This window comes from Bos grunniens, chromosome 11 (assembly GCF_055505025.1).
Source record: "Bos grunniens cultivar Pamir isolate PY7600 chromosome 11, Bosgru_T2T1.0, whole genome shotgun sequence".
In the NCBI taxonomy this organism is placed as follows: domain Eukaryota; kingdom Metazoa; phylum Chordata; class Mammalia; order Artiodactyla; family Bovidae; genus Bos; species Bos grunniens.
Genome location: NC_141175.1, coordinates 70,236,426 through 70,262,256, shown reverse-complemented (window position 1 = coordinate 70,262,256; position 25,831 = coordinate 70,236,426). Strand labels below are relative to the sequence as shown.

Below are 25,831 nucleotides of genomic sequence, written 5' to 3'. Positions count from 1 at the left end.
AGTCAATCCTAAAGGAAATCAGCCCAGACTGTTCACTGGAAGGACTGATGCTGAAGCTGAAGCTCTGATACTTTGGCTACCTGCTGCAAAGAGCCGACTCATTGGAAAAGACTGAAGGCAGGAGGCAACAGGGGCGACAGAGGATGAGATGGTTGGCATCACCAACTCAAGAATAATGGAGTGGATTGCTATTTTCTTCTTCAGGGGAATCTTCCTGACCTAAGGATCGAACCCATGTCTCTTGTGTCTCCTGCATTTGCAGGTGGATTCTTTACCACTAGCACCACTTGGGAAGCCCCAGGTATTATTGGGGTAACATTGGTTTATAATATTATATAAAATTCATGTGTGCAACATATTGCTACTTCTGTATACCCTACAGTGTGTCTACCATCAAAAACTGTTTCCACCCATTACCATACCGTTGATAGCTCTTACCCATTTTGCCCTTCCCCCTGCCCCATCCATGTATCTACCTGTTTTTTTTTTTCTGTTTGATTTGTGTATTCATTTTGTTTTTGTTTGTTTTTTATATTCCACATGTGAGTGAAAGCATATACTAATGTCTTTCTCAGTCTAAATTATTTCCCTTAGCATACTTTCAAGGTCCATCTGTGTTATTGCAAATAGCAAGATTTCATCTTTTTATGACTTGAGTAGTATTCCAGTGTGTGTGTGTGTGTGTGACATCTTTTTAATCCATTCATTTATTGGTGAGCACTTCAGTTGCCATATCTTGGCTATTGTATATAATGCTGTAATGAACATGGGGTGTATATATTTTTTCAAATTAGTGTTTTCATTTTCTTTGCATAAATACTCAGAAGTGGGATAGCTGGATTATATGGTAGCCCTATTATTAATTTTTTGAGGAATCTCCATATCGTTTTCCATAGCAGCTGTACCAATTTATATTCCCGTCGACAATGTATAAGTTTCTCTTTTCTCCACATCCTTGCCAACACTTATTATTTCTTGCCTTTTTGATAAGTCATTCTAACAGGCATGAGATGATATCTGCTTGTGGTTTTCACTTGCATTTTCCCTAATAATTAGTGATGCTGAACATCTTTTCATGTGCTTGTTGGCTATCTGTGTGTCTTCCTTGGGGAAACATCATATCAACTCTGTCCACTTTTAAATCGGTAGTTTGTTTTTTGTTGTTGTTGAGTTGTATGAGGTCTTTACATATTTTGGATATTAATCCCTTACTGGTGATAGCAGTCTTGTGAGAGCCCAGTCATCCCTGGGTGCTCTTCCTCTCTTTTCTTCTGGCACAGCGGAGTCTGCCCTGCTTCTAGTCCTTGTCCTCAGAGCCACGGGGCTCTGAATCTTGTCTCCTAAAAAGCAGAGGTGCTAGGCACTTGTTCAGCACTTTCTTATGGAAATCACCTCTTCAGCACCATAATTTAGATCCACATGAAAAAGTTTCTCATCCTGGCCCCTTCTGCCTGGCCTCTTGGTTCACAGACTCTCCCTTTACTATAGGGCTCTGTAGGGTTTCCCAGGTAACTCAGATGATAAGTAGTCTGCCTGCAATGCAGGAGACTTGGGTTGGATCCCTGGGTTGGAACGATCCCCTGGAGAAGGAAATGGCTCCTCACTCCAGTATGCTTGCCCGGAAAATCCCATGGACAGAGGAGACTGGAGGGCTGTGGTCCTTAGGGTCGCAAAGAGTCGGACATGACTGTAGCAACTAAGCAAACACGCATAGGTGGTTTGACCGAGCTGGTTAGGCAATTGGTAAGTCAGAGGTTACCTCTGCGTGGTCAAAAAACCAAATCAACTTAAGATTATGATTTTAAGGCACTCTCACAAAACTGCACAATTCTGTAATTTTAAAGAATCAAAATTGGTCACTTTTCCATTTAGATGACTATTCCCCTGGAAGAAATACTTTCAAGATTCTCCTCATATTGGAGCATTATATAATCTCATGAAACACAGCTGGTTACTTCTCCCAGCACTTCTGACTCTCTAGTCATGAAAGGAGCACCATCTGAAGTGTTTAATGTAGACCACTTTGAGGAAGCAGAAATGATGAAATCACTTTGAATTCAACAGTAGAACAAACAGGCCATTTAATGCAGCCTTGAAATCTTGTGGCTCAGTTGACAGGATGTGACACAACTGTCAGGCTTGCTTTCCACCTTCCAGATTCTTTGATAATGTAAACTAGCAAATTACGACCTACTCAGAAAATAACTGCATGCTATGATACAATAGAGGTAGAATATTCCAAGAACAAGACAGAGGTATAGTAACATTTTGCCATCTGGCAAAGCCACTGGACCAGATGGATTCACTAATGACTTCTCTGAAGTATTTAAGTAGACCTTACTAAAACACATGACTGGCATATTTAATTATCCTAAATTAACAGGACTTCTGCCAAATATAACCCTCAATGCTTGAGTCATGTTCCTTACTTACAGAAGAAAAAAGAGATGAATAGCTCCAGAAAGCTGGGTTTCGTACAGACCCCTTTCATTAGTCAGCGTTCTCATTACCAAATTGGTGTGTTACAATCTTAAAGCATTATTTCTCGTTTTTCAGAGAATGAATTGTAAGACTAACCATGCTGATCAAATTCATTTTATCAGTGACAATTATACTTGATGAGAACATCTGGGGGTTGATAAATCTGATATAGTCACCAGACATCCCTTCCTGCTTCCTGCCTGTGGAAGACTTCTCAGCTACCAGATGCATTCTTTTTTGCATAAGTTAATGAATTTTTATTTCTCTGTAACTATTTTCTTGTTTTTATCTGTTTTAATTTCTATGTTTATATCAAAGCAATATTGACACACAAATAAGAAATTACAGAAGGCCTTATAATGAAGAACTGCTCCTGCTCCACCCTTCCACATCCCCAATGCGGTTTCCAAAAGAACACTTTTAATTCTTTTTTATTATTATAATTAATTTTTAATTGGAGGATAATTGCATTACAATATTATGTTGGTTTCTGCCATACCTCAATATGAATTAGCCATAGGTATATATACATCCCCTCCCTCTTGACAGTTTTAAATCTTATGACTGTTCTTTCTGGTGATTACCTATACATCGCTTAACAATATTAATTGTTATTTCTTTCTATTTTTAGTAATTATTTATGGCTGTGCTGGGTCTTCACTGATGCACAGGCTTTTCTCTAGTTGCGGTGCACAAGCTTCTTGTCGCGGCGGCTTCTCTTGTGGAGCACGGGCTCTAGGGCATGTGGGCTTCGGTAGCTGTGGCTCCTGGGCTCTAGAGCACAGGCTCAATAGTTGTGGCTCGTGGGCTTAGGTTGCTTTGTGGCCTGTGGGATCTTCTCAGATCAGGGATCGAGCCTGTGTCTCCTGCACTGGCAGCTGAATTCTTTACCACTGAGCCACCAGGGAAGCCCTAATTGCTTTTTCTTGATTTATCTGTTTTAAACATGATCAACTTCCTTTCAAGACACATGAAGATGTAGCTTATATATGCCATTCTTATGTCCCATCTCATGTCCTCCTCAAAGGGTTCCTATACATTTAATTTTTAATTCTATACATTTAATTTTTTCTATACATTTAATTCCTATACATTTAATTTTTAATTCTGTTACCATTTACCTTTGTAACTTTTATATTTTTGCACTTTTATTTTTGGAGTCATCAACAATAGACAGTGTCTTTTGGCTCCTAGCTTTGTATGATGAAGATATTTAGTGACATTGAATGCTCCAGGATTCTTTCACTCAGTATAATATTTTTGAGATTCATCCATGTTATTGTGTGTATCAGTAATTAGTTCATTCCTTGTTTGTTGCTGAAAATGGCTCCACTGTATATATAATAATTTGTTTATCCATTCACTGTAGATGAATATTTGAGTTATTCCCAATTTTTGTCTATTATAAATAAAGCAGCTATGAGTATTTGTACATAAGTCTTTATTTAGAGATATTTTATTTCTCTTGGGTAAATATCTAGGGGTGGCATTGTTAGGTCATATGATAACTGTATGTGTAACTTTATAAGAAACTACCAAACCACTTTCCAAAGTGACTTATTATCTTACATCCCTATCAGCAATGTGTATGCATTCTAGCTATTCTACGTCCTCAGCAGCTCTTGGTATTGTCAGCCTTCTCCATTTTAGTTGTCTTTCACAGTATTTAAAGTCTTTGGGATATATATATATATATATATATATGGTTTTTTTATTTTAATTGGAAGCTAATTACTTTACAATATTGTATTTTACGTTGGGTTGTCCTCTTACTATTGAAGTGTAAGCATTCTTTTTATGTACCAGGTACAAGTTCTTTGATAATTTTCTTTACCTTATGGCTTCATTTTTCATTTTCCTAATGGTGTCTTTAAAGAGCATAAGCTTTACAAAAGAGACACTGATGTATGGAACAGTCTTATGGACTCTGTGGGAGAGGGAGAGGGTGGGAAGATTTGGGAGAATGGCATTGAAACATGTAAAATATCATGTATGAAATGAGATGCCAGTCCAGGTTCAATGCACGATACTGGATGCTTGGGGCTAGTGCACTGGGACGACCCAGAAGGATGGTATGGGACGGGAGGAGGGAGGAGGGTTCAGGATGGGGAGCACATGTATACCTGTGATGGATTCATTTTGATATTTTGCAAAACTAATACAATTATGTAAAGTTTAAAAATAAAATAAAAAAAATAAATAAAAATAAAGAGCATAAGCTTTAATATTGAAGTCCAGTTTATCAATTGTTTTCTTTTACAGCTAATGAATTCTGTTTCTTCTCTAAAAAGTGATTGTCTTTCAAAGGTCAAAATGGTTTTCATATGTGTTTTTATATCGGTTGTATGGTTTTAGTTCTTCCATTTAGCTCTCTGGTCATTGAAGATAATATTTGTGAGTGATGAGACGTAAGTGCTGAGGTTTATTCTTTTTTCTATGTGGATGTCCAGTTGTTTTAGTTTAAAACAACTATCTTTCCCCTTTAAGTTACCTTAATGCTTTCATTGGAAGTCAATTGACCAGACAAATATAAGTCTATTGATGGACCCAATTTTGTTCCATCAATCTGTATGTCTGTATGTCTATCCTTATGCCAGTGCTCTACTTTATGACTCCCTTTTATAAAGGCTTTATGTAGAACTTCCCCTTCTATTAATAGTCTACTCATATTTGTTGATTTCATTATTTGAGTCCAGATTCTCTGACTGTTAATCATGACTATATATAATTTTCGAACTTCTTGCCTAGGGTATCTTCTCCTTTGAATCAGTTCTTTAGATAACCAGTCATCCATTTATGTGGTTTTTACCAGTTTAATTCTCAGAAGGTGGTCTTATTTTTAAATTTTGGAGGATGCATCACAATAGCTCTCCATGCACATGACTTTCCCTGTCTTAGAATGTCAGTCCCCAGGGGCCCCACATGTGTCTGTTTTGAGCAGTCTGGCAGTTGATTAATAACAGCCACACATCTATGCACTGCTTACCATGTTGTAAGCATCCTTGTTTTAGTCATCGCTTTGTTGTTGTTCAGTTACCCAGTCGTGTCCAACTCTTTGCAACCCCATGGACCTCACCATCTCCTGAAGTTTGCCCAGGTTCATGCCCATTGCATCAGTGATGCCATCCAGCCATCTCATCCTCTGATGCCCTCTTCTCCTTCTGTCCTCAGTCTTTCCCAGGGACTTTTCCAATGAGTCGGCTGTTCACATCAGGTGATCAAAGTACTGGAACTTAAGCTAGCATCAGTCCTTCCAATGAATCTTCAGGGTTGATTTCCCTTAAGATTGACTGGTTTGATCTCCTTGCCATCCACAGGACTTTTAGGAGTCTTCTCCAGCACTACAGTTTGAAGGCATCAATTCTCTGATGCTCTGCCTTCTTTACGGTCCAGCTCTCACAACCATATGTGACCGCTGGGAAGACCATAGCCTTGACTGTAGGGACTTTTGTCGGCAGAGTCATGTCTCTGCTTTTCAACATACTGTCTAGGTCTGTCATTGCTTTCTTGCTGAGAAGCAGTCATTTTCTGATTACATATCTACAGTCAAACCATCCACAGTGATTTTAGAGCCCAAGAAGAGGAAATCTGTCACTAATTCCACCTTGACCCCTTCTATTTGCCATGAAATAATGGGATTGCTTTAGGATTTGTTACATCCTCACAATAGTGCCTACCTTCTTTTAGGTATAACTGTTATTATTCATATTTTATGGATGAGAAACTGAGGCACAGAGAGGTTGAGTAGTTTCCTGAAGGTGATTTGTGAGAAACTTGTATGCCAGTAAGTAGAGGAGATATGCTTCAGTGATGTACTGATAACTGTTAAGATCAAGCTCTCCAAGAGAAAATGTATGTATGCATATACATTCATAAGTTTGTTATAAATTTTACTGATATGAATGATGTGTTGTACACAATTTACAAAATAATAATAAAATATATAATACACTATAAATCCCATGTGGCTAATTCTCATAAAATTCTTTCCTTTATTTTTGATGAACTCTTGTATCTATGGCCAACCTATGGTTGCAATTCAACCTTGATTTGACAAAATCAGATGAGGAATAAATACTTTATTACTGTCTGGTTCAGAAAGGAAGTCCCTCACATCACTGACAAATGAATATAGTTCTTTACATGAATGTGAGTTGATATTTTGTTTATATTAATAAGAAAAAAGTGAAACAACAAAAATCTATGTCAGAACTTTAATCATTAGCCAGTGATGTGAGCGACTTCCTTGCTAATTGATACTACTTTTTGAATATTGGAAAACTATTTTCTTAATTGTTCATGTTATTCATAATGTCACAGCTATAGACACGACACACTTTTAATAATGTGGAATATACCACATTATTACCTTCTATGTCTTAAGTCTGGACAGTTGAAAAAACAACAAATCAAGCCCTGATTTGTAGCATTTGTTGATTTCCATGATGTGAAAACTCCCACCCTAACTGATTTCAAACCACTAAGGTGGCATCATTGAAAACAGTTGAAAAAAGATGTGCAGAGAGAGGCACACTGTTCTGTATGGGCTGGATAGGCTGACAGTAACCTCAAGACTATAGGTAATAGTAAGCTAATTAGGAAGTGATGAGTTTTTGTGTGTATTACCTTTGTGGCTAATATAATTTATTTAGCTGCAAGTTTATATAATTATTAACAGTGGCCATGTTTAACAACTGATTTGCAAGATTGCTGAAATTTAACAATCAGTTCTTGCTGACACTAGCATGCTGCTGCATGCTTTGATCTCAGGCAAAGACAAACCACTAATCTCTTAGCCATTCTTTTCTGTGGCGTTCGGGTATTGCTAGAATATGGTTCCATACCAATACAAGTATGGCAACACTCTGCATGCAAAATATAATATTGTGTGTCTTTATTTTTCCAAATCACATCTATTCTTATTAGCTGTACCACTCATCAAGGTTGTGAGAAGTCTAATCTGACAGAGCATTGCTCAACCACAGATTGTACAGGGACCCTGAGGCTTGCACAGTTCAGGGCATGGTAGTAGACCTGCTGGCCTGTTGACATTGCTGTCACTTCCACTTGTCCGGCCCAGGCCCACATGGAGGGAAGGGCCATCTCCATGGTGTCAGGTGAGATCACAGCCCCAGGGGTGGTACCCTCGTGCCGAGTGCATCTCTGGGGATGAGGACTTGAGCACGACCACCCTCATCTGAGGTTCCACTGCCTCCAGCCCACTATTTTTAAAAGAGCCTTCCTTTGCCTTTTCATTCTCACAGGTGAACATCCACTGAGGTTGGGCCACTTACTCTGCAGCTCAGAAAGCAGTAGCCTCCCCCTCTGCCCTCAGACAGTTCAGCCTAATCACTCTGATGCACTTCTACCATCAACATTGGAAAATTCTCTCAGGGTTATTTTCAGGGAAAGGAGGGAGAAGGCTTTCATGTTTTCCTGAGACTACCGTGGGGGAAAAAAGCTACTAACATATAAAGTTATTACTGAGAAAATCCCTGAAGCAACCTGGGCAAAAATGAAGTAAGGCTTTAAAAAAGTCAAGTCTGAATCATGAACATTTTTTAAAATGCTGCACTTGGAATAAGTACTCAAATATAGTTTTTTGCCTTTAGGAATTGAGACTGATTGGTGTTGATGAGAGTTTTTTGTTTAACTTCATAAAGCTACCTCTCTTCATGACTCTATTAATTCTCATCTCCCCACACAACATATTGGGAAATCTTCCTCATTTTATCTGACATCAAAAAGACATGGTTTTGCCCTCTCGGCATGCTGGAGAAACCAATCAATTCCTTCTCCCAGACAGGGTGATGAAAATCCTCTGCAGTGCTTTCTATTGCCATGGCAACAGAAAATGGGATTTCCCAATGGAACTAGATTGATATATACACAGAGAAAAGCAGTTTTTTAAAAGCTCGATCCCTTTTTTGTTGCCATGTGTACAATAAACTGAGTACCAAGGAAAGGACACCAAACCTTTTTCTGTAGGTATGGAATAAGACCTCAATTGTATTGAGACCCTCAGCGAAAGGGAGTCAATTCTGAAAGTTTTAACATTGTGACATTGCTGTTGTAGCAATAATAATCTACAAATTTTGTAGTGTGCCAGTTTTCTTAGAAAAACAGAGATTTTGATTTATGGACCCTCAAATGGAAGATGGACATAAAATATAAGTAAATGTCATCAGTACTTCTAGTCACAGAAAGAATTGCAACCCTGTGATATGGTGAAGAGGGTGCTGGGAAGCCCAGAGTCAACCAGATGTTTTGTGTCATGGTGGTGCTTTCCACTTCTGTAATTTCTTCATGGAATAACACAACAGTCGGCTGATTCTGATGAAATCTTGTCAAAAGGAATTCAGGAGGCAGGATAATTTTCATCATGGCCCCTTAATAGGATAAGGAGACTGACCCTCTTTAATCTGTTGGTTGATCCAAAGGCATTACTTAGGATAGCTTCTTAGTCTTAGGGCATCTCTGTAAAAGAAGCAAAGAGCAATTTTTAAGTAGGCAGTAGGGGGCCAATTTGGAATCCGTATCTATATCTATTAATATATCTATCTATGTCATTTAAATGCTTCTGGACTAAAATTACAAACATGTTTGGAATTAGATGAAAGCAAATCCTGCTCAAAATGACTTTTCATGAAATTCTTGAATTCCTAAATGCAGAGATGTGAGAAGAAGTGAATAGATAGCTGATGGTAAGCTTCAAACCTGCTTATTAAAATATTGCTTCTGTAACTGCACCATTACTGATACCTTACATGTATTACACTCTTGCAAATCTTTTGATTAAGGTTTGCTGGTTTCCCCATCCCACTCTCTTAGGAGAATTAAAAAGTGCTGTTGAAATTAAATGACAAATTCAAAACAAAATAAATGCCACTTGGCTCTGCTCTAAAAGATACACGGATTCATGTTGATAATGGCAAAACCAATACAATATTGTAAAGTTAAAAAGTAAACAACAACAACAACAAAGATACATGGATGCTGTCATTCTGTTACTAAAGTGGCAGAAGTGAAGTTTCTGGGAAGCTAATGGAGTAATGGCAAAGTGAATAGAGTTGGTTGTCTATTCGCCCTATTCTTGCCATGGATGTGGATAAATAGGAACACTATGAGTCATTGCAGTGTTGCTTGCAAGCCAGAGAATCAGGTCAGAGACTTGGCTTATAAAAGGAGAAGTAGGTAATTTTCTTAATGTATTCAAACGATAAATAGGAACTTGTATAAATGGGCTATCATGGGCTGGGAAGAGGTGGTTTAAAGAACAGTGTTAAAAAAACTTCTGGCAAAAAAAAAAAAAAAAAATCCAGTGCGGACATTTAAATAAATGTGATAAATTTATGTGCTTTAAGATGAATGAAAAGAATAATAAAAACCAGAGTAAAAACATTTCAAGTCCATAATGGGATGTTTTTGGGTCACCCTGCTAGTTGGATAACATACACTGATAAATTATTTTGAGGGCCTCTCTAAAGATTTGTTGAAAGTTGTTTTTTTCATTTCCTCCTTCATTCAAGGAATGAGGAAAGTCAGGAAATCACAAAATTATAGTTAGAACAACTGCCTGGAATAGCAATTTTTTTTACTGTTGGTTTTTTAGAACCCCTTAAATCTACCAAGTCTCTCAAGCATTTTAATTAGAAACTGTAATCACAGCAAAAGTGAGTTTCATTTGTGTCTCTTGAAAGTGCCTGAGCATGTAGGGGAAATATGCTCGTTCCTCTTTATTTTCCAGTCCCCAGGGTAGAACCTGTGCTGGTAGCAGTGGAGAGAGGCAGCATGGCAGCCATGACTGTTGGCTCATTCACTTCCTCTTCAGCAAGCAGCTTGCTAATTTACTCCGCCATGATGTTGGAACTGTGTAGAGTTTTGGAAATGGCCCCTGCTGTCCTGAAAAAGACAGCTTAGTCAAATTCTCTTCATACCTAGAGAGTCTCTTTCTTGGAGACTAAGTGGAATTAAGGCCACCTTTTCCCAGGACCAGGCTTGCAGGCTTCAAACTCGAATGCTGCCAACTGCCTAAGCAAGAAAATGTCAGGTTTGACATGTTCAAGCTTTTCCTTGGCCTCAAACATCCTAAACCTTTCTCTCTGTCTTTCCTTTAAACATCTCTTGACTCATCCTCTCCATTCCATCTACCCCTGTCTCACCTCAGTCTCAACCTAGTATCTAACGGGCCTGTCTGCCTCATCTCCTAATAGACCTTACGCATCTGTTCTTTCCACTCTTCCTTACTGCTACTAGGGTTACCTTCTTAAACTATGAAGCTATTGATGTTGTTTACTGCTAATAATTGTCAGTGATGCCCTCTGACAATAAAAGGGCTTTCAAGACTGCCCTGGCCAGCCCATTATCTGTTTACTTGTCCGTCCTTCCTTTTAAGATGGGCTTCTTGAAAGAAAGGCAGTGTATTTTCTGTTTATGTTATCTATGGCACCCCCTGACATTTCATAGTTTTTTAAATAAGGATTTCTTGAATAAATGAATGAATGATAAAGTGTTCTACAATCTTAAAATGTTTTAAAGCCTCTGAGAGTCACTTATACGGATGACACCACCCTTACGGCAGAAAGCGAAGAACTAAAGAGCCTCTTGATGAAAGTGAAAGAGAGTGAAAAAGTTGGCTTAAAACTCAACATTCAGAAGACTAAGATCATGGCATCTGGTCCCATCACTTCATGGCAAATAGATGGGGAGACAGTGGAAACAGTGACAGACTTTATTTTTGGGGGCCTCCAGAATCACTGCAGATGGTGATTGCAGCCGTGAAATTAAAAGACACTTGCTTCTTGGAAGAAAAGTTATGACCAACCTATACAGCATATTAAAAAGCAGAGATATTACTTTGCCAACAAAGGTCCGTCTAGTCAAAGCTATGGTTTTTCCAGAAGTCATGGATGTGAGAGTTGGACCATAAAGAAAGCCGAGCCCTGAAGAATTGATGCTTTTGAACTGTGGTGTTGGAGAACACTCTTGAGAGTCCTTTGGACTGCAAGGAGATCCAACCAGTCTATTCTAAAGGAAATCAGTCCTGAATATTCATTGGAAGGACTGATGCTGAAGCTGAAATTCCAGTACTTTGGCCGCCTGATGTGAAGAGCTGACTCATTTGAAAAGACCCTGATGCTGGGAAAGACTGAAAGCAGGAGGAGAAGGGGATGACAGAGGATGAGATGGTTGGATGGCATCACCGACTCAATGGACTTGAGTTTGAGTAAGCTCTGGGAGTTGGTGATGGACAGGGAGGCCTGGCGTGCTGCAGTCCGTGGGGGTCACAAAGAGTCAGACACAACTGAGCGGCTGAACTGACTGTGAAAAGGCTACCCTTTAACGTGTTTTATTTTTATGTTACTCCTTATAACTGTCCCTGGAGATATTTTCCAGCAAGCACTAAGATGGCCAACTCAGACTTGGGGCATCCAGGTGTTTCCCATCCCCGCGTATCCTCTTCTCTCTGCCCCTCCATCAGGTCCTACATTCACTCCCACCACAGCTAAAGCCGCGAAGTCACCTGCAGCTTGTTTGTCTTCCTGGGAACCCCACCCTCCCCCACCCAGACCAGGCTCAGCTCAGGCCCATGAGCTCCCTGACAGAGTTCACAAGAGGAGCACAGTTCATGATGAAGGCCCTGCCCGGAGTGGCCCACTCCCCCACTGCTGGGTGCTAGCTGGTGGGCCAGGTGGGAAAGGAGAGCAGTGCCCTGAGGGGTGTTTCAGGGGAAAGGCTTGAGGAAGAGGCAGTCACAGTCTCCCAGGATGAATGCCAGACACCTTGTTCCTGCTAGGGGGAACAACAGGCCCCCAGGACATGCCCTGAGATGGTGCATTAGGGTTGTTGCAGCCCAAGATGGGATTGAACCCATCTTTCAGGGTCCTTCCTCCTGAGAGGTGATAGACTTTCAGCTGGCCTGTGTGCGTTTCACTCCCAGGTTCTGAACTCAAGCAGCATCAGCCATGCACAGCCTTTGGGTCAGAGCCTGGTCCCCAACACCCAGCCAGCCCCCTGGGGGGAGTGCCCTGTACTGTGACTCGGCGTCAGGGTTGGGGGAGGGGAGGGCAGGTGAGGCTGATAGAGATTTGCTTGATGGGCAGTGTGATCCAGACTCCTTTCTGGTTGAAGTGTCCTTGCTGGCTTTAGGAGCACCCAGGTTTTTCTCATCCCCATCACCTCTGCCTCTGCAGTTCTCCCAAGATTCTCTGAGACCGTGAGATGGGGCTGGGTGCTTCTGGGAAGGGTGGTGGTTGCAGAAACGCCTTGGCTTGATTCTTCTGAGATGCCCCTGATGGTCAGTGCTCCCAGCTCACCCTCTTCCTGCCCCTCCGTCTGGACCTGCACTCACTCCCCACACCACAGCCGAAGCCACAAAGCTCATCCTCAGAGCAGCTCCAACTCTACCCTCTTTGCCTAACAAGAAAAAACAAAAACTCGTCGAGCATCCAGCCTTGTCAGGAGAGGGCAAATGGAGCATTGGAAGGCAGCTAAGGAGGCAGTCAGGGGACCAAGACCTGTGAATAGGGACATTAGAAGTTCCTGAGAAGACCAGCTGCACCCGAGCACCAGGGTCCAAGGGCCCTGGGAGGGCCGACGGTAAGGAAGAGGAGCCAGCACTCGGGGTCCTGTGCAAAAGCTGGTGCTAGGTGTGCAGGGAGACCCACAAGATGAGCACAGTCGGGTGAGAGACCCCCGAACAGGCTATAGGGCTGGGTGGCTACAGAAGTGGGGGTGGGGGTGTGCTACACATGGAGCAAAGAAAGACTCAGGAAGTAGATGGTTTTCTGAAAGGAGCACCACCTGTATGTTGGTTGTATCTTTCCCTTACCAGTTTCACAAATAATGATGATAATAAAACTTGTATTGCATGTTTACTCTATGCTAAGTTCATTGTATCATCAGTTTTCATATATTACCTCCATTTTATAGATGAGGAACCCAAGGACAAAAGAGATCAAGTAGTATGTCCAAGGAACTACAGGTAGTGAGGGGCAGCCAATGTGCAAATCAAGGTGTCAATTTCAGAGCATATATTCTTATAAAAGTCAAGCTGAAAGGTGAACAGGGAAAAAACATCTAGTTGTGTTAGTTGTGTAGACAGATGTTGAAACTGAAAAGAAAAATAATTCTACCTTTGCTTATTGTGTAAACAGTCATCTGCTTGCTTTTTTTATAGGTCTCTCTCTCTTTTTAAATTACCAACACATATCTTTAGAAAGGCACAATCTCTTTGCACAACAAATTTGAAACATTAGACTGATTTCTCATCCAGGCATAATAATGATCACATTTCTCCTTCTTGACTACTACAGAGTCCTTGAAATTCCAGTTGGCATTTGACGAAGTTTTATTTTGATTTGACTACAGATGTAAGAAAAATTCTATACAAACCATAGGCAGGGTAATTTGCGGTTCTGTTGGTGTCACGGTGATTTATGTAAAATAGAGATTTTCATTTAAAATACATAATCTATGGCAGCAGATACAGAAACAGCACTTGACTCTGATACCCCCTCCATGCTTTGAAATCCTAATAAGGATGGTACCCAGAGCTTCTGCAAGCAGATTTAATTAATTCTGTGAAGTGCACTTTCTCCTGGCAACAGCATTTTTTTTTTCAATTTAAAGTCAAAAGAACTTGAAAGCTGAGTAATATTTTCAAAACCAGTAAGTAAATATCATAACATAAGGCAATTATAGAATATAGGCGGTTTTCTAATCATAGAATTATAACAGTTGTCTGATTTTCAAGTTTACCAAGTGGGTAAAATCTGACGAAATGATAGCTAAACTGTGCTAAGCCTCTCTTCACCAAAGTTAAACATTTCTATTAGACCAATCAGCTAAATAATTTCTTTGGGTTTTGGATTATCTTGTTAGATTAAAATTAGAAATGTGGATCAAAGATAATCAATTTTTTTTTAGCTTTGTTCAACAGAATGATGTGAAAGAGGCCTTTTTCTGTTTCAGCCTTGCCTTACATCCAGATAAAACTCTCGTTGCGACTGGCCAAGTTGGGAAGGAGCCATATATATGTATATGGGATTCCTATAATGTCCAAACTGTGTCTATTCTTAAAGATGTCCACACACATGGAGTTGCCTGCCTGACTTTCGACTCGGATGGACAGGTATGTATCTTTTTCCATTTTCTTTTTCCATAATGACCTCTCACAAGTCACCTAGAATTATAATGAACATAGCCTATAGGCTCTGAAAGCCTATCAGCCCTCCCTGTCTTCCCTTGTCAGCCTCCTAGAATCCTCACCTGTTTGGTTCTTTTCTATGCTCATGCCACTGACACCCACCTCTGGATAGGATCCAGTTTTGGTTCCCCCAGTCTCACCATGTGGTTAAAAATGCCTCCAGAAAGTGAACTCATGTTGATTAGGTTCATAGTGACTCAATGATTGTACTTTATCTTCCATTGTTAACTTCCTGTTTGGAACGAGGGTTGGACCAAACCTTTTTCACAGACCTCCAGCCCTGAGCATCTCCTTGGTTCCCCTTGCTTCAGAAAATAGCATCACCTCCTGATATTCACTGACAAGATTCTCCCTGACTCTTTAACCTTGACGTGACTTCTAACTCCGCTTCCCTATCCACTGCCTCTGATTCAAGCAGTCACTGATCATGTGTATTTATTAGTTTCTTTACAGTGACTCTGACATTCATTCTCTTCTTCCCATTCTCCCTGCCACCAGTCATCTCTTAACTAGTCTCCTCCACACAGTCAATTTCTTGCTAATGCATTCCACCAACTGAAAAAGTGTCAGAATATTATTTAAAAACAAGAAAAGTTTGGAGTACCCCCTGACTGAAGTCCATACCTTATGGCTGGGCATTCGCTGCTAATCAGCTTTTCTGTCCTTGTCTTCATTGTTGCCCTGCAGTCAAGCTGGACACGTCAGTGAGATTCCTCTATGAGACCAGACACTGGGGCACCTGCAGACCCTTTCTCATGCTGCCCTCTCCACCTTCAGTGCCTGCTCACACTCCTTGCCCTTTATAGTGACTCATACTTCCAGGACCCTTCATAGGTCTTCAGGAAGCCTTCCCAGTCTCCCCTTCCAACAAAGTGACTCTCTTTCCTTGGACTTCAGCAACACTTGATAGAAAAGATTTCTTCATGTATTAATAGATACATCTCAATTTAAAAAATAGATATATCTCAATTTAAAAAACATGTTACAGAGAAGGGACTGGAAATACAGAGACCTCATTCTTGGCTCTCCCTGCATTTACCTCCTCACTAAAACCTTGCCTTTTCTTCTAGCCTTCTCCATGTTCCTAAGACACCCTTCCTCTGTCCCTTCCACCCTTTGTATTTATGCCAGTTAATTCCTTCAATCTTTTTTTTGGAAAATTTCAGAGGTACTTCTCTTAAGTTCATATTGGGTTTCCCAGGTGGCACGGTGGTAAAGAACCCACCTGCAATGCAGGAGACACAAGAGACATGGGTTTGATCCCTGGGTCAGGAAGATCCCCTGGAGAAGGAAAGGGCAACCCACTCCAATATTCTTGCCTGGAAAATTCCATGGACAGAGGAGCCTGGTGGGCTACAGTCTGTGGGGTTGCAAAGAGTTAGACACGACTGATCGCTCATAATGTAGAAAGACCTGTGAAATTACTTATAGAAAATTGACCAAACTGAGAGTTTGCAGGCAGTTCAGTAGATTATAGGACTTGGACCTGGTTTGGGTAGTGATCATTTCGTTCAGTTCAGTACACATGTAGACCCCTTGGTGTATGTTTTTAACTACTCTGTAATCTCATAATTGAATCAAGATAATGCGTAAGTTCCATTATATCCAGGTCTTAAGAGAAATAGCTAGATAGTGACATGTATTCAGGCTTGCAGTTGCTGACTTCCTGATTAGGTTGAATGTGTCAGAATGCATATGCAAGTGGAGATGAATGCTTAGATGTGAACTCACATGCACATTCTCTAATCTGATTTTGTTTTTCTAACAAACGCTCTTTATCAAAATTTGTTCTGAAGCACACAAGGAAAATGTCATGCAGCGGAGGGAGATCCAGCTGTAACTTTTAGCTTTTTGTTCATGTTATTTTGTGTTCGAATCCTTGTTATTTTTTAGGTTCCATTTTGGAGGTTCAGGTAGGGGTGGACTGCGTGATACTTTCATAACTGTCATCTGAGAAAAACGCCCTCCTATTTGTTTGCTGTGATGGATTTCATGGCTTGTTGATGCCTATGACTTCAGATCTACCTTTTTCCCTAGACAGAGTTCACTAAAATTGAGTGATGTTTAGAAAGTGACAAATGGCCTGTCACCTTACAAGCAACAAAAGGCAATAGAAATGCTTTTCGAGTAATAGGGCCTGTCACTGCAAATGAACAGAATAGATTTCTTTTGGCTTTTTCTCAATCTTTTTCACATTTCTCATGTGGGTTTTACGTTAGGGCCCATGTTTATGTTAACTAATTTTCTATTTAAGTAAAGAGAAAAGAAAAAATAAGCTGAATGGAATCCACCCACTCCAAATTTTCATGTATAGATAAAAATGCAACCATGTACTAGAATCATTTCTATTGCTGGAACTCTCAGTTGAAAATTACAGCAAAGATCTGCTTTCATTAAGAATCCATTTTAGACCCTCCAGCTATATATTTTTTTAATCCTAAATATTCCTAATGGAAGTCGCCTTTAGTGAAGAAACCTGAATAATTTCTGCATAACAACACATGTATACATTTAGCCACATATGGCTGTCTATCATTGCTTGAATATGCACATACACACATACTTAGTGAAATACGTAAGCTCACCTACTCTTACATTTGGTAGTGATGTCTTAAAAACCTTTGATTTACATTATTTCGCAGTCCATACAACACTATTTTGTAGACAGAAACAAATACTTTGCACTCATTTTACAGTTGAAAAACAGAAATTTAAGGAGTTTAGTTAACTTTCTAATGTCTGTGTCTGGCTAATCACAAAGTCAAAAGAGAAGCCAAATCTGCTTACTCCCAGCCCAGACCTCTCTCTGTTACATAGTGCTGTTTTTTTTTTCGAGTGCTATTCTACTAGAAGCTCCAGTTTTGGTGTCCCTAATACATGTTTCGACACTATTGATTTTGTATATACACAGGTTTTGGATTTCTTTTCCCTTCCAGGACAAGTTTCTGATCTGAATCCAAATAATTTAGTTTTGGAGATGAAGTATCAGGTTACTTTTACTAAACTTATGTATCCTTCTCTAGTCACTTCAAATGTCCGTGAAATTATGAAACTTAAGAATGAAGATAATATTAATGGGATTTATTCTCCATGTGTTTGTCAAACCCATTCATTTTAACTGTTTGGTGAGGCTTTTCAACTTAAGAATCCTAGACTCTCTTAAAACCATATTAGACTCTTAAAGCCAATTAAAAAAATTTAAGCCACTCCTTCTAGTTCTGATTTCCACTAGTTATGATTTCCACTGATGAATCAGAGACTTCATGAGATTTTGCATGTTTGTTATGTTTGTTATTATGTTAAATTAGTTGCAGGTTTTAAGTCACTGAAATTTTATTATATGCTAATAGAAAAGTATCTACTTTGATATCTTTAGTTTTGAGAAATCATTTTTTTTTTCATAAGAGATTCAATACCTGGCCCACAGTAGGCAATAAGAACTATTTATTGAAAGACAGCATGGATAATAGGAAATCTTCCCATCATTTTCTGGAGTTAAATTTTTGTTCTTATTCTTAGCGTTTAGCCTCTGTGGGATTGGATGCCAAAAACACAGTCTGCATTTGGGACTGGAGAAAAGGAAAACTTCTGGCCTCAGCCACCGGCCACTCTGACCGGGTAAGAAGACCTTGTTGGATCAAACCATGCAGGTTTCATTACTGTGGGGGAACTGTGATGTAGCTCTCAAAGTTGTAATTGTTTTTAAAGTAAATTTGCCACATGTAGATTTTCCTTCCATATTCAACTTAAAAACTTACTGATTAAGAAAATTAATTTATGATTAGTAGCTATGTTGGCATGATCTCTTCTGGTGATCAGATACTTTAAATTGTTACTGCTGTTCCTTTGTAAAATAAATTTTTGATACTGACATTTAGCTTTGTAAAATAAAAATAGAATTGAATTTGAAACTGTATGTACCATTTCAATGCATTCATCTAGAAATGGAAATAGTTGTTAGAAAGTAATATTCTCAAAGATATGTTTACCAATATATATGTTTGAATTTCAAATGAATGTGATGACAACTGTGTGATTCTGTTATATTTGAGAGCCTGGAATTTAACTGTGGTCTCCTTACCATTCATGTTGAAGTCATTGTGATCACAGATGATAATTCTATGTAGGCATAGCTGGAAAGATGGGATAGGAAGCAGGCATGTACATTAGTTGGAAATCTATTTCTCTAGTTGTCTAGAATAATTAAAATAATTTCACTACTTTATCATCTTGATTTTCTAATTTTAGAAAATGAATCTGTATGACTGTCTTACGTTGATTCCTAGTTTTTCTATATTTCTGCAAAATATGCATGCATGCTAAAACACTGCAGTGTGTCCAACTCTTTGCAACTCTATGGACCATAGCCCACCAGGCTCCTCTGTCCATGGGATTCTCTCGACAAGAATACTGGAGTGGGTTGCCATGCCCTCCTCCAGAGAGATTTTCCCCACCCAGGGGTTGGACCCACATCTCTTACATCTACCTGCATTGGCAAGCGGATTCTTTACCACTAGGACCGCCTGCGAAGCCCCTGCAAAATATAATCCCATGCAAAATGAGGCCCTAATTAAATATTAAATTCACTGCCTCTTGCTTGGTATGAGCACTAAAAGATTTCTTTATATGAATGGTATACTCATCTAGGGAGAATTGTCCTTTTAAGGGCACCCCAAAATTATGAGCTTCCCTGATAGCTCAGATGGTAAAGAATCTGCCTGCAATGCAGGAGACCTGGATTCGATCCCTGGTTTGGGAAGATCCCCTGGAGAGAAAGGAATGGCAACCCACTCCAGTATTCTTGCCTGGAGAATCCCATGGACAGAGGAGTCTGGTGGGCTTGAGTCCACAGGGTTGCAAAGAGTCAAACACGATTGAGTGACTAACACACACACGTTAAAAATTCCTTTTGCTCTCAGTTCAGTCCCTCAGTCCTGTCAGACTCTTTGCAACCCCCGGGACTTCAGCATGCCAGGCTTCCTTGTCCATCACCAGGGAAGTTTGAGCTTGCTCAAACTCATGTCCTTCGAGTCGGTACTGCCATCCAACTATCTCATCTTCTGTCATCCTCTTCTCCTGCCTTAAATCTTTCCCCGAATCAGGGTCTTTTCTAATGAGTCAGCTCTTGGCATCAGGGGGCCAAAGTATTGGATCTTCAGCTTCAGCATCAGCCCTTCCAGTGAATATTCAGGACTGATTTCCTTTAGGATTGATTGACTGATTTGATCTCCTTGCAGTGCAAGGGATTCTCAAGAGTCTTCTCTAACCACAGTTCAAAAGCATTAATTCTTTGGTACTCAGCTTTCCTTATGGTCCAACTCTCACATCCATACATGACTACTGGAAAAACCATAGCTTTGACTAGATGGACTTCTGTTGGCCAAGTAATGCCTCTACTTTTTAATATGCTGTCTAGGTTGGTCATAGCTTTTCTTCCAGGGAGCAAGCATATTTTAATTTCATGGTTGCATTTACCACCTGCAGTGATTTTAGAACCCAAGAAAATAAAGTCTTTCACCGTTTCCATTGTTTCCCATGTTTTTTGCCATCAAGTGATGGGGCCGGATGCCATGATCTTCGTTTTTTGAATGTGGAGTTTTAAGCCAACTTTTTCACTCTCCTCTTTCACTTTCATTAAGAGGCTCTTTAGTTTCTCTTTGTTTTCTGCAATAAGGATGGTGTCATCTGCATATCTGAGGTTATTGATATTTCTCCCTGCAATCTTGATTCCAGCTTGTGCTTCATCCGTCCCGACATGTCACATGATGTACTCTGCATATAAGATAAATAAGCAGGGTGACAATATACAGCCCTGATGTACTACTTTCCCAATTTTGAACCAGTCTGTTGTTCCATATCTGGTTATAACTGTTTCTTCTTGACCTGCATACAGGTTTCTCAGGAGGCAGGTAAGGTGGTCTGGTTTTCCCATCTCTTTAAGAATTTTCCATAGTTTGTTGTGATCCACACAGTCAAAGGCTTTAATGTAGTCAATAAAGCAGAAATAGATGTTTTTCTGGAATTCTCTAGCTTTTTCTGTGATCCAGTGTATATTGGCAATTTGGTCTCTGGTTCCAGTGCCTTTAATCCAGCTTGAACATCTGGAAGTTCTTGGTTCACGTACTGTTGAAGCCTAGCTTGGAGAATTTTGAGCATTACTTTGCTAGCATGTGAGATGAGTACAATTGTGCAGTAGTTTGAACATTCTTTGGAATGGCCTTTCTTTGGGATTGGAATGAAAACTGACCTTTTCCAGTCCTGTGACCACTGCTGAGTTTTCCAAATTTGCTGAGATGTTGGGTGCAATACTTTAACAGCATCATCCTTAATAGCTCAGCTTGAATTCCATCACCTCCACTAGCTTTGTTCATAGTAATGTTTCCTAAGGCCCTCCAGGATGTCTGGCTCTAGGCGAGTGATCACACCATTGAGTTAACCTGGGTCATGAAGATCTTTTTTGTATAGTTCTTCTGTGTATTCTTGCCACCTCTTCTTAATGTTTTCTGCTTCTGTTAGGTCCATGCCATTTTCGTGCTTTATTGTGCCCATCTTTGCATGAAATGTTCCCTTGGTATCTCTAATTTTCTTAAAGAGATCTCTAGTCTTTCCCATTCTACTGTTTTCCTCTATTTCTTTGCATTGATCATTAGGCAGGCTGTATTATCTTTTCTTACTATTCTTTGGAACTATGCATTCAGGTGTGTATATCTTTCCTTTTCTCCTTTGCCTTCTTTTCTTTTCTCAACTATTTGTAAGGCCTCCTCAGACAACCATTCTGCCTTTTTGCATTTCTTTTTCTTGGGAAGGGTCTTGATCACCACCTCCTGTACAGTGTTACAAACCTCCATCCATAATTCTTCAGGCACTCCATCAGATTTAATCCCTTGAATCTATTTATCACTTCCACAGTATAATCATAAGGGCTTTGATTTAGGTCATACCTGAATGGCCTAGTGGTTTTCCCTACTTTCTTCAGTTTAAGTCTGAATTTGGCACTAAGGAATTCATGATCTGAGCCACAGTCAGCTCCCGGTCTTGTTTTTGCTGACTGTATAGAGCATCTCCATCTTCAGCTGTAAAGAATATAATCAGTCTGATTTCAGTATTGACCATCTGGTGATGTCCATGTGTAGAGTTGTCTCTTGTGTTGTTGGAGGAGGGTGTTTGCTATGACCAGCGTGTTCTGTTGGGAAAACTCTGTTAGCCTTTGCCCTGCTTCATTGTGTGCTCCAAGGCCAAACTTGCCTGTTACTCAGGTATATCTTAACTTCCTACTTTTGCATTCCAGTTACCTATGATGAAAATAACATCTTTTTTTTGGTATTAGTCCTAGAAGGTCTTATAGGTCTTCATAGAACCGTTCAACTTCAGCTTCTTTGGCATTAGTCATTGGGGCATAGTCTTGGATTACTGTGATATTGAATGGTTTGTCTTGAAAGCACACAGAGATCATTTTGAGATGCACCCAAGTAACTCTTTTGTTGACTGTGAGGCTACATTTCTTCTAAGGGATTCTTGCCCACAGTAGTAGATATAATGGTCATCTGAATTAAATTTGCCCATTCTGGTCCATTTTAGTTCACTGATTCCTAAAATGTTGATGTTCATTCTTGCCATCTCCTGTTTGACCACTTCCAATTTACCTTGATTCATGGACCTAACATTCCAGGTTCCTATGCAATATTGTTCTTTACAGCATCAGACTTTATTTCCACAACTGGGCGTTGTTTTCACTTTGGCTCAGCATCTTCATTCTTTGTGGAACTATTTCTCCACTCTTCTCCAGTAGCATATTGGACACCTACTAACCTGGGGAGTTCATCTTTCAGTGTCATATCTTTTTGCCTTTTCATACTGTTCATGGGGTTCTGAAGGCAAGAATATTGAAGTGGTTTGCCATTCCCTTCTCCAGTGGACCACATTTTGTCAGAACTCTCCACCATGACCCGTCCATCTTGGGTCTTTTTGTTCTAATTCTGTGAAAAGTGCCATTGGTAATTTAATAGAAATTGCATTGAATCTGTAGATTACCGTGGGTAGTATAGTCATTTTAACAATATTGATTATTCTAATATAAGAACGTGCTCTATCTTTCCATCTGTCTGTATCAACTTTGATTTCTTTCATCAGCATCTTACAGTTTTTTGCGTACTGGTCTTTTGCCTCCTTAGTGTTAGTCACTTAGCCGTGTCTGACTCTTTGCGACCCCACAGACTGCGGCCCGCCAGCCCCTCTGTCCATGGGATTCTCCAGGCGAGAATACTGGAGTGGATTGCCATTAGCTAGGTTTATTCCTAGGTATTTTGTTCTTTTTGATGGGATGGTAAATAGGATTATTTCCTTAATTTCTCCTTCTGATCTTTCATTGTTAGTGTATAGGAAAGGAAAATATTTCTATGTATTAATTTTGTATCCTGCAACTTTACCGAATTCATTGATGAGATCTAGTGGTTGTAGCATCTTTAGGGTTTTCTGTATACAGTATCATGTCATCTGTAAACATGGTGGTTTTACTTTTTGTTGGTTTTACTTTTTGTTTTCCAATTTGGATTCCTTTTATTTATTTTTCTTTGAGTGCCATGGTGAGGACTTCCAAAATTATGTTGAATAAAACTAGCGAGAGTAGACATTCTTGTCTTGTTCCTGATGTTAGAGGAAATGTGTTCAGTTTTAAACCATCGAGAATGATGTTAGCAATGGGTTTGTCATATATGGCCTTTATTATGTTGAAGAAGGTTCCCTCATGTGCTTACTTTATGGAGAGTTTATCTTTTTTCTTTATCATAAATGGGTGTTGAATTTTGTAAAAAAATTATTTCTTCATCTATTAAGATGATTATGTAGTTTATAATCTTCAGTTTGTTAATGTGGTGTATCACACTGATTTGTGAATGTTGAAGAATCCTAGCATACTGGGTGGAGAAGGCAATGGCACCCCACTCCAGTACTCTTGCCTGGAAAATCCCGTGGATGGAGGAGCCTGATAGGCTGCAGTCCATGGGCGGGCCAAGAGTCAGACACGACTGAGCGACTTCACTTTCACTTTTCACTTTCATGCATTGGAGAAGGAAATGGCAACCCACTCCAGTGTTCTTGCCTGGAGAATCCCAGGGACGGGGGAGCCTGGTGGGCTGCCGTCTATGGGGTCGCATAGAGTTGGACATGACTGAAGTGACTTAGCAGCAGCAGCAGCATACTGGGATAAATCCCACTTGATCGTGGTGTGTATGATCCTTTTAATGTATTGTTGGATTGAATTTGCTAGTATTTTGTTGAGGATTTTTGGATCTGTGTTCTTCAGTGATTTGTTGTTGTTCAGTCACTCAGTCGTGTCTGACTCTTTGTATCCCCATGGATTGCAGCATTCCAGGCTTCCTTGTCCTTCACTATCACCCAGAGTTTGCTCAAACTCATGTCCATTGAGTCTGTGATGCCATCCAACCATCTCGTCCTCTGTTGCTCCCCTCTTTTGCCTTCCATCTTTCCCAGCATCAGGGTTTTTCCAGTGAGTTGGCTCTACACATCAGGTGGCCAAAGTATTGGAGCTTCAGCTTCAGCATCAGTCCTTCCAATGAATATTCAGGGTTGATTTCCTTTAGGATTGATTGGTTTGATCTCTTTGCTGTCCAAGGAACTCTCAAGAGTTTTCTCCAGCACAGTTTGAAAACATAAATTCTTTAGTGCTCGGCCTTCTTTATGATCCAGTTCTCACATCCATTCATGACTACTGGAAAAACCATAGTTTTGACTATATAGACCTTTGTCAGCAAAGTAATGTCTCTGCTTTTTAATATGCTGTCAAGGTTTGTCATAGCTTTCTTTTCAAGAAGCAAGCGTTTTTTCATTTCATGGCTGCGGTCATCATCCACGGTGATTTTTGGAGCCCAAGAAAATAAAATCTGTCACTGCTTCCACTTTTCCCCCTTCCTTTTGCCATGAAGTGATGGGACCGGATGCCCTGACCTTCATTTTTCGAATGTTGAGTTTTACACCAGCTTTTTCATTCCCCTCTTTCACCCTCATCAAGTGTCTGTTTAGTTCCTCTTCAATTTCTGCCGTTAAGTGGTATCATCTGCATATCTAAAGTTGTTGATATCTCTCCCTACAATCTTGATTCTACCTTGTGATTCATCCAGCCTAGCATTTCACATGATATACTCTGCATACAAGTTAAATAAGCCAGGTGACAATATACAGCCTTGTTGTCCTCCTTTCCCAATTTTGACCAATGTGTTGTTCTGTATCTGATTCTAAGTGTTGCCCCTTGACCTGCATACAGGTTTCTCAGGAGACAGTTAAGATGGTCTGGTAGTCTCGTCTCTTTAAGAATTTTTCACAGTTTGTTGTGATCTGCACAGCCAAAGGCTTTAGCATAGTCAGTGAAGCAAAAGTAGGTGTTTTTCTGGAATTCATCAGTGATACTGGCCTGTAATTTTCTTTTTGTGTGATATCTTTATCTGGTTTTTGTATCAAAGTGATTCTGGCCTCATAGAATGAGTTTGGGAGTATTTCTTCCTCTGCAGGAATTCTTCCTGCAGTAATTCTTCCTTTGGAAAGAATTTCAGAAGGATAGGTGATAGTTCTTTAAATGTTTGTTGGAATTCACCTGTGAAGTCATGTGTTCCTGGACTTTTGTTTATTGTTGTTTTTTAATCAGTAAGTCATGTCCAACTCTTTGCAACTCCATGGACTGCAGCATGCCAGCCTTTCCTGTCCTTCACTATCTCCTGCAATTTGCTCAAACTCATATCCATTGAGTTGGTAATGCTATCCAACCATCTAATCCTCTGTCTCCCTCTTTGTTTATTGGAAGTTCTTAAATCACAGTTTTAATTTCAGTACTTGTGATTGGTCTGTTCATATTTTTTATTTCTTCCTGGTTCAGTCTTGGAAGGCTTACTTTTCTAAGAATTTGTCCATTTCTTCTAGATTGTCCATTTTATCAGCATATAGTTACTTATAGTAGTTTCTTATGATCCCTTGTGTTTCTGTGGTGTCCGTTGTAACTTCTCCTTTTTCATTTCTAATTTTATTGATTTGAGCCTTCTCCCTTTTTTTCTTGATGAGCCTGGCTAGTCTATGGCCATATCATCCTGAACCTGACTGATCTCACCTGGTCTTGGAAGCTAAGCAGGGTTGGGA

General features: G+C 39.9%; 1 protein-coding gene across 17 annotated transcripts in view; it reads left to right on the top strand.

Annotated features, from left to right (window-relative positions):
• Positions 1-25,831, top strand: part of EML6 (EMAP like 6) — a 288,242-nt gene that overhangs the window by 84,993 nt on the left and 177,418 nt on the right. For all 17 annotated transcript variants that reach the window (XR_015136910.1, XR_015136907.1, XR_015136911.1 and 14 more), the window contains exons 3-4: positions 14,455-14,614; positions 18,209-18,307. Coding sequence is in view for 9 of the 17 variants with exons in the window: in XM_086326872.1 (XP_086182998.1) it covers positions 14,455-14,614; positions 18,209-18,307 (259 nt within the window). In the remaining 8 variants the exon portion in view is untranslated. The remainder of the gene's footprint in view (positions 1-14,454; positions 14,615-18,208; positions 18,308-25,831) is intronic.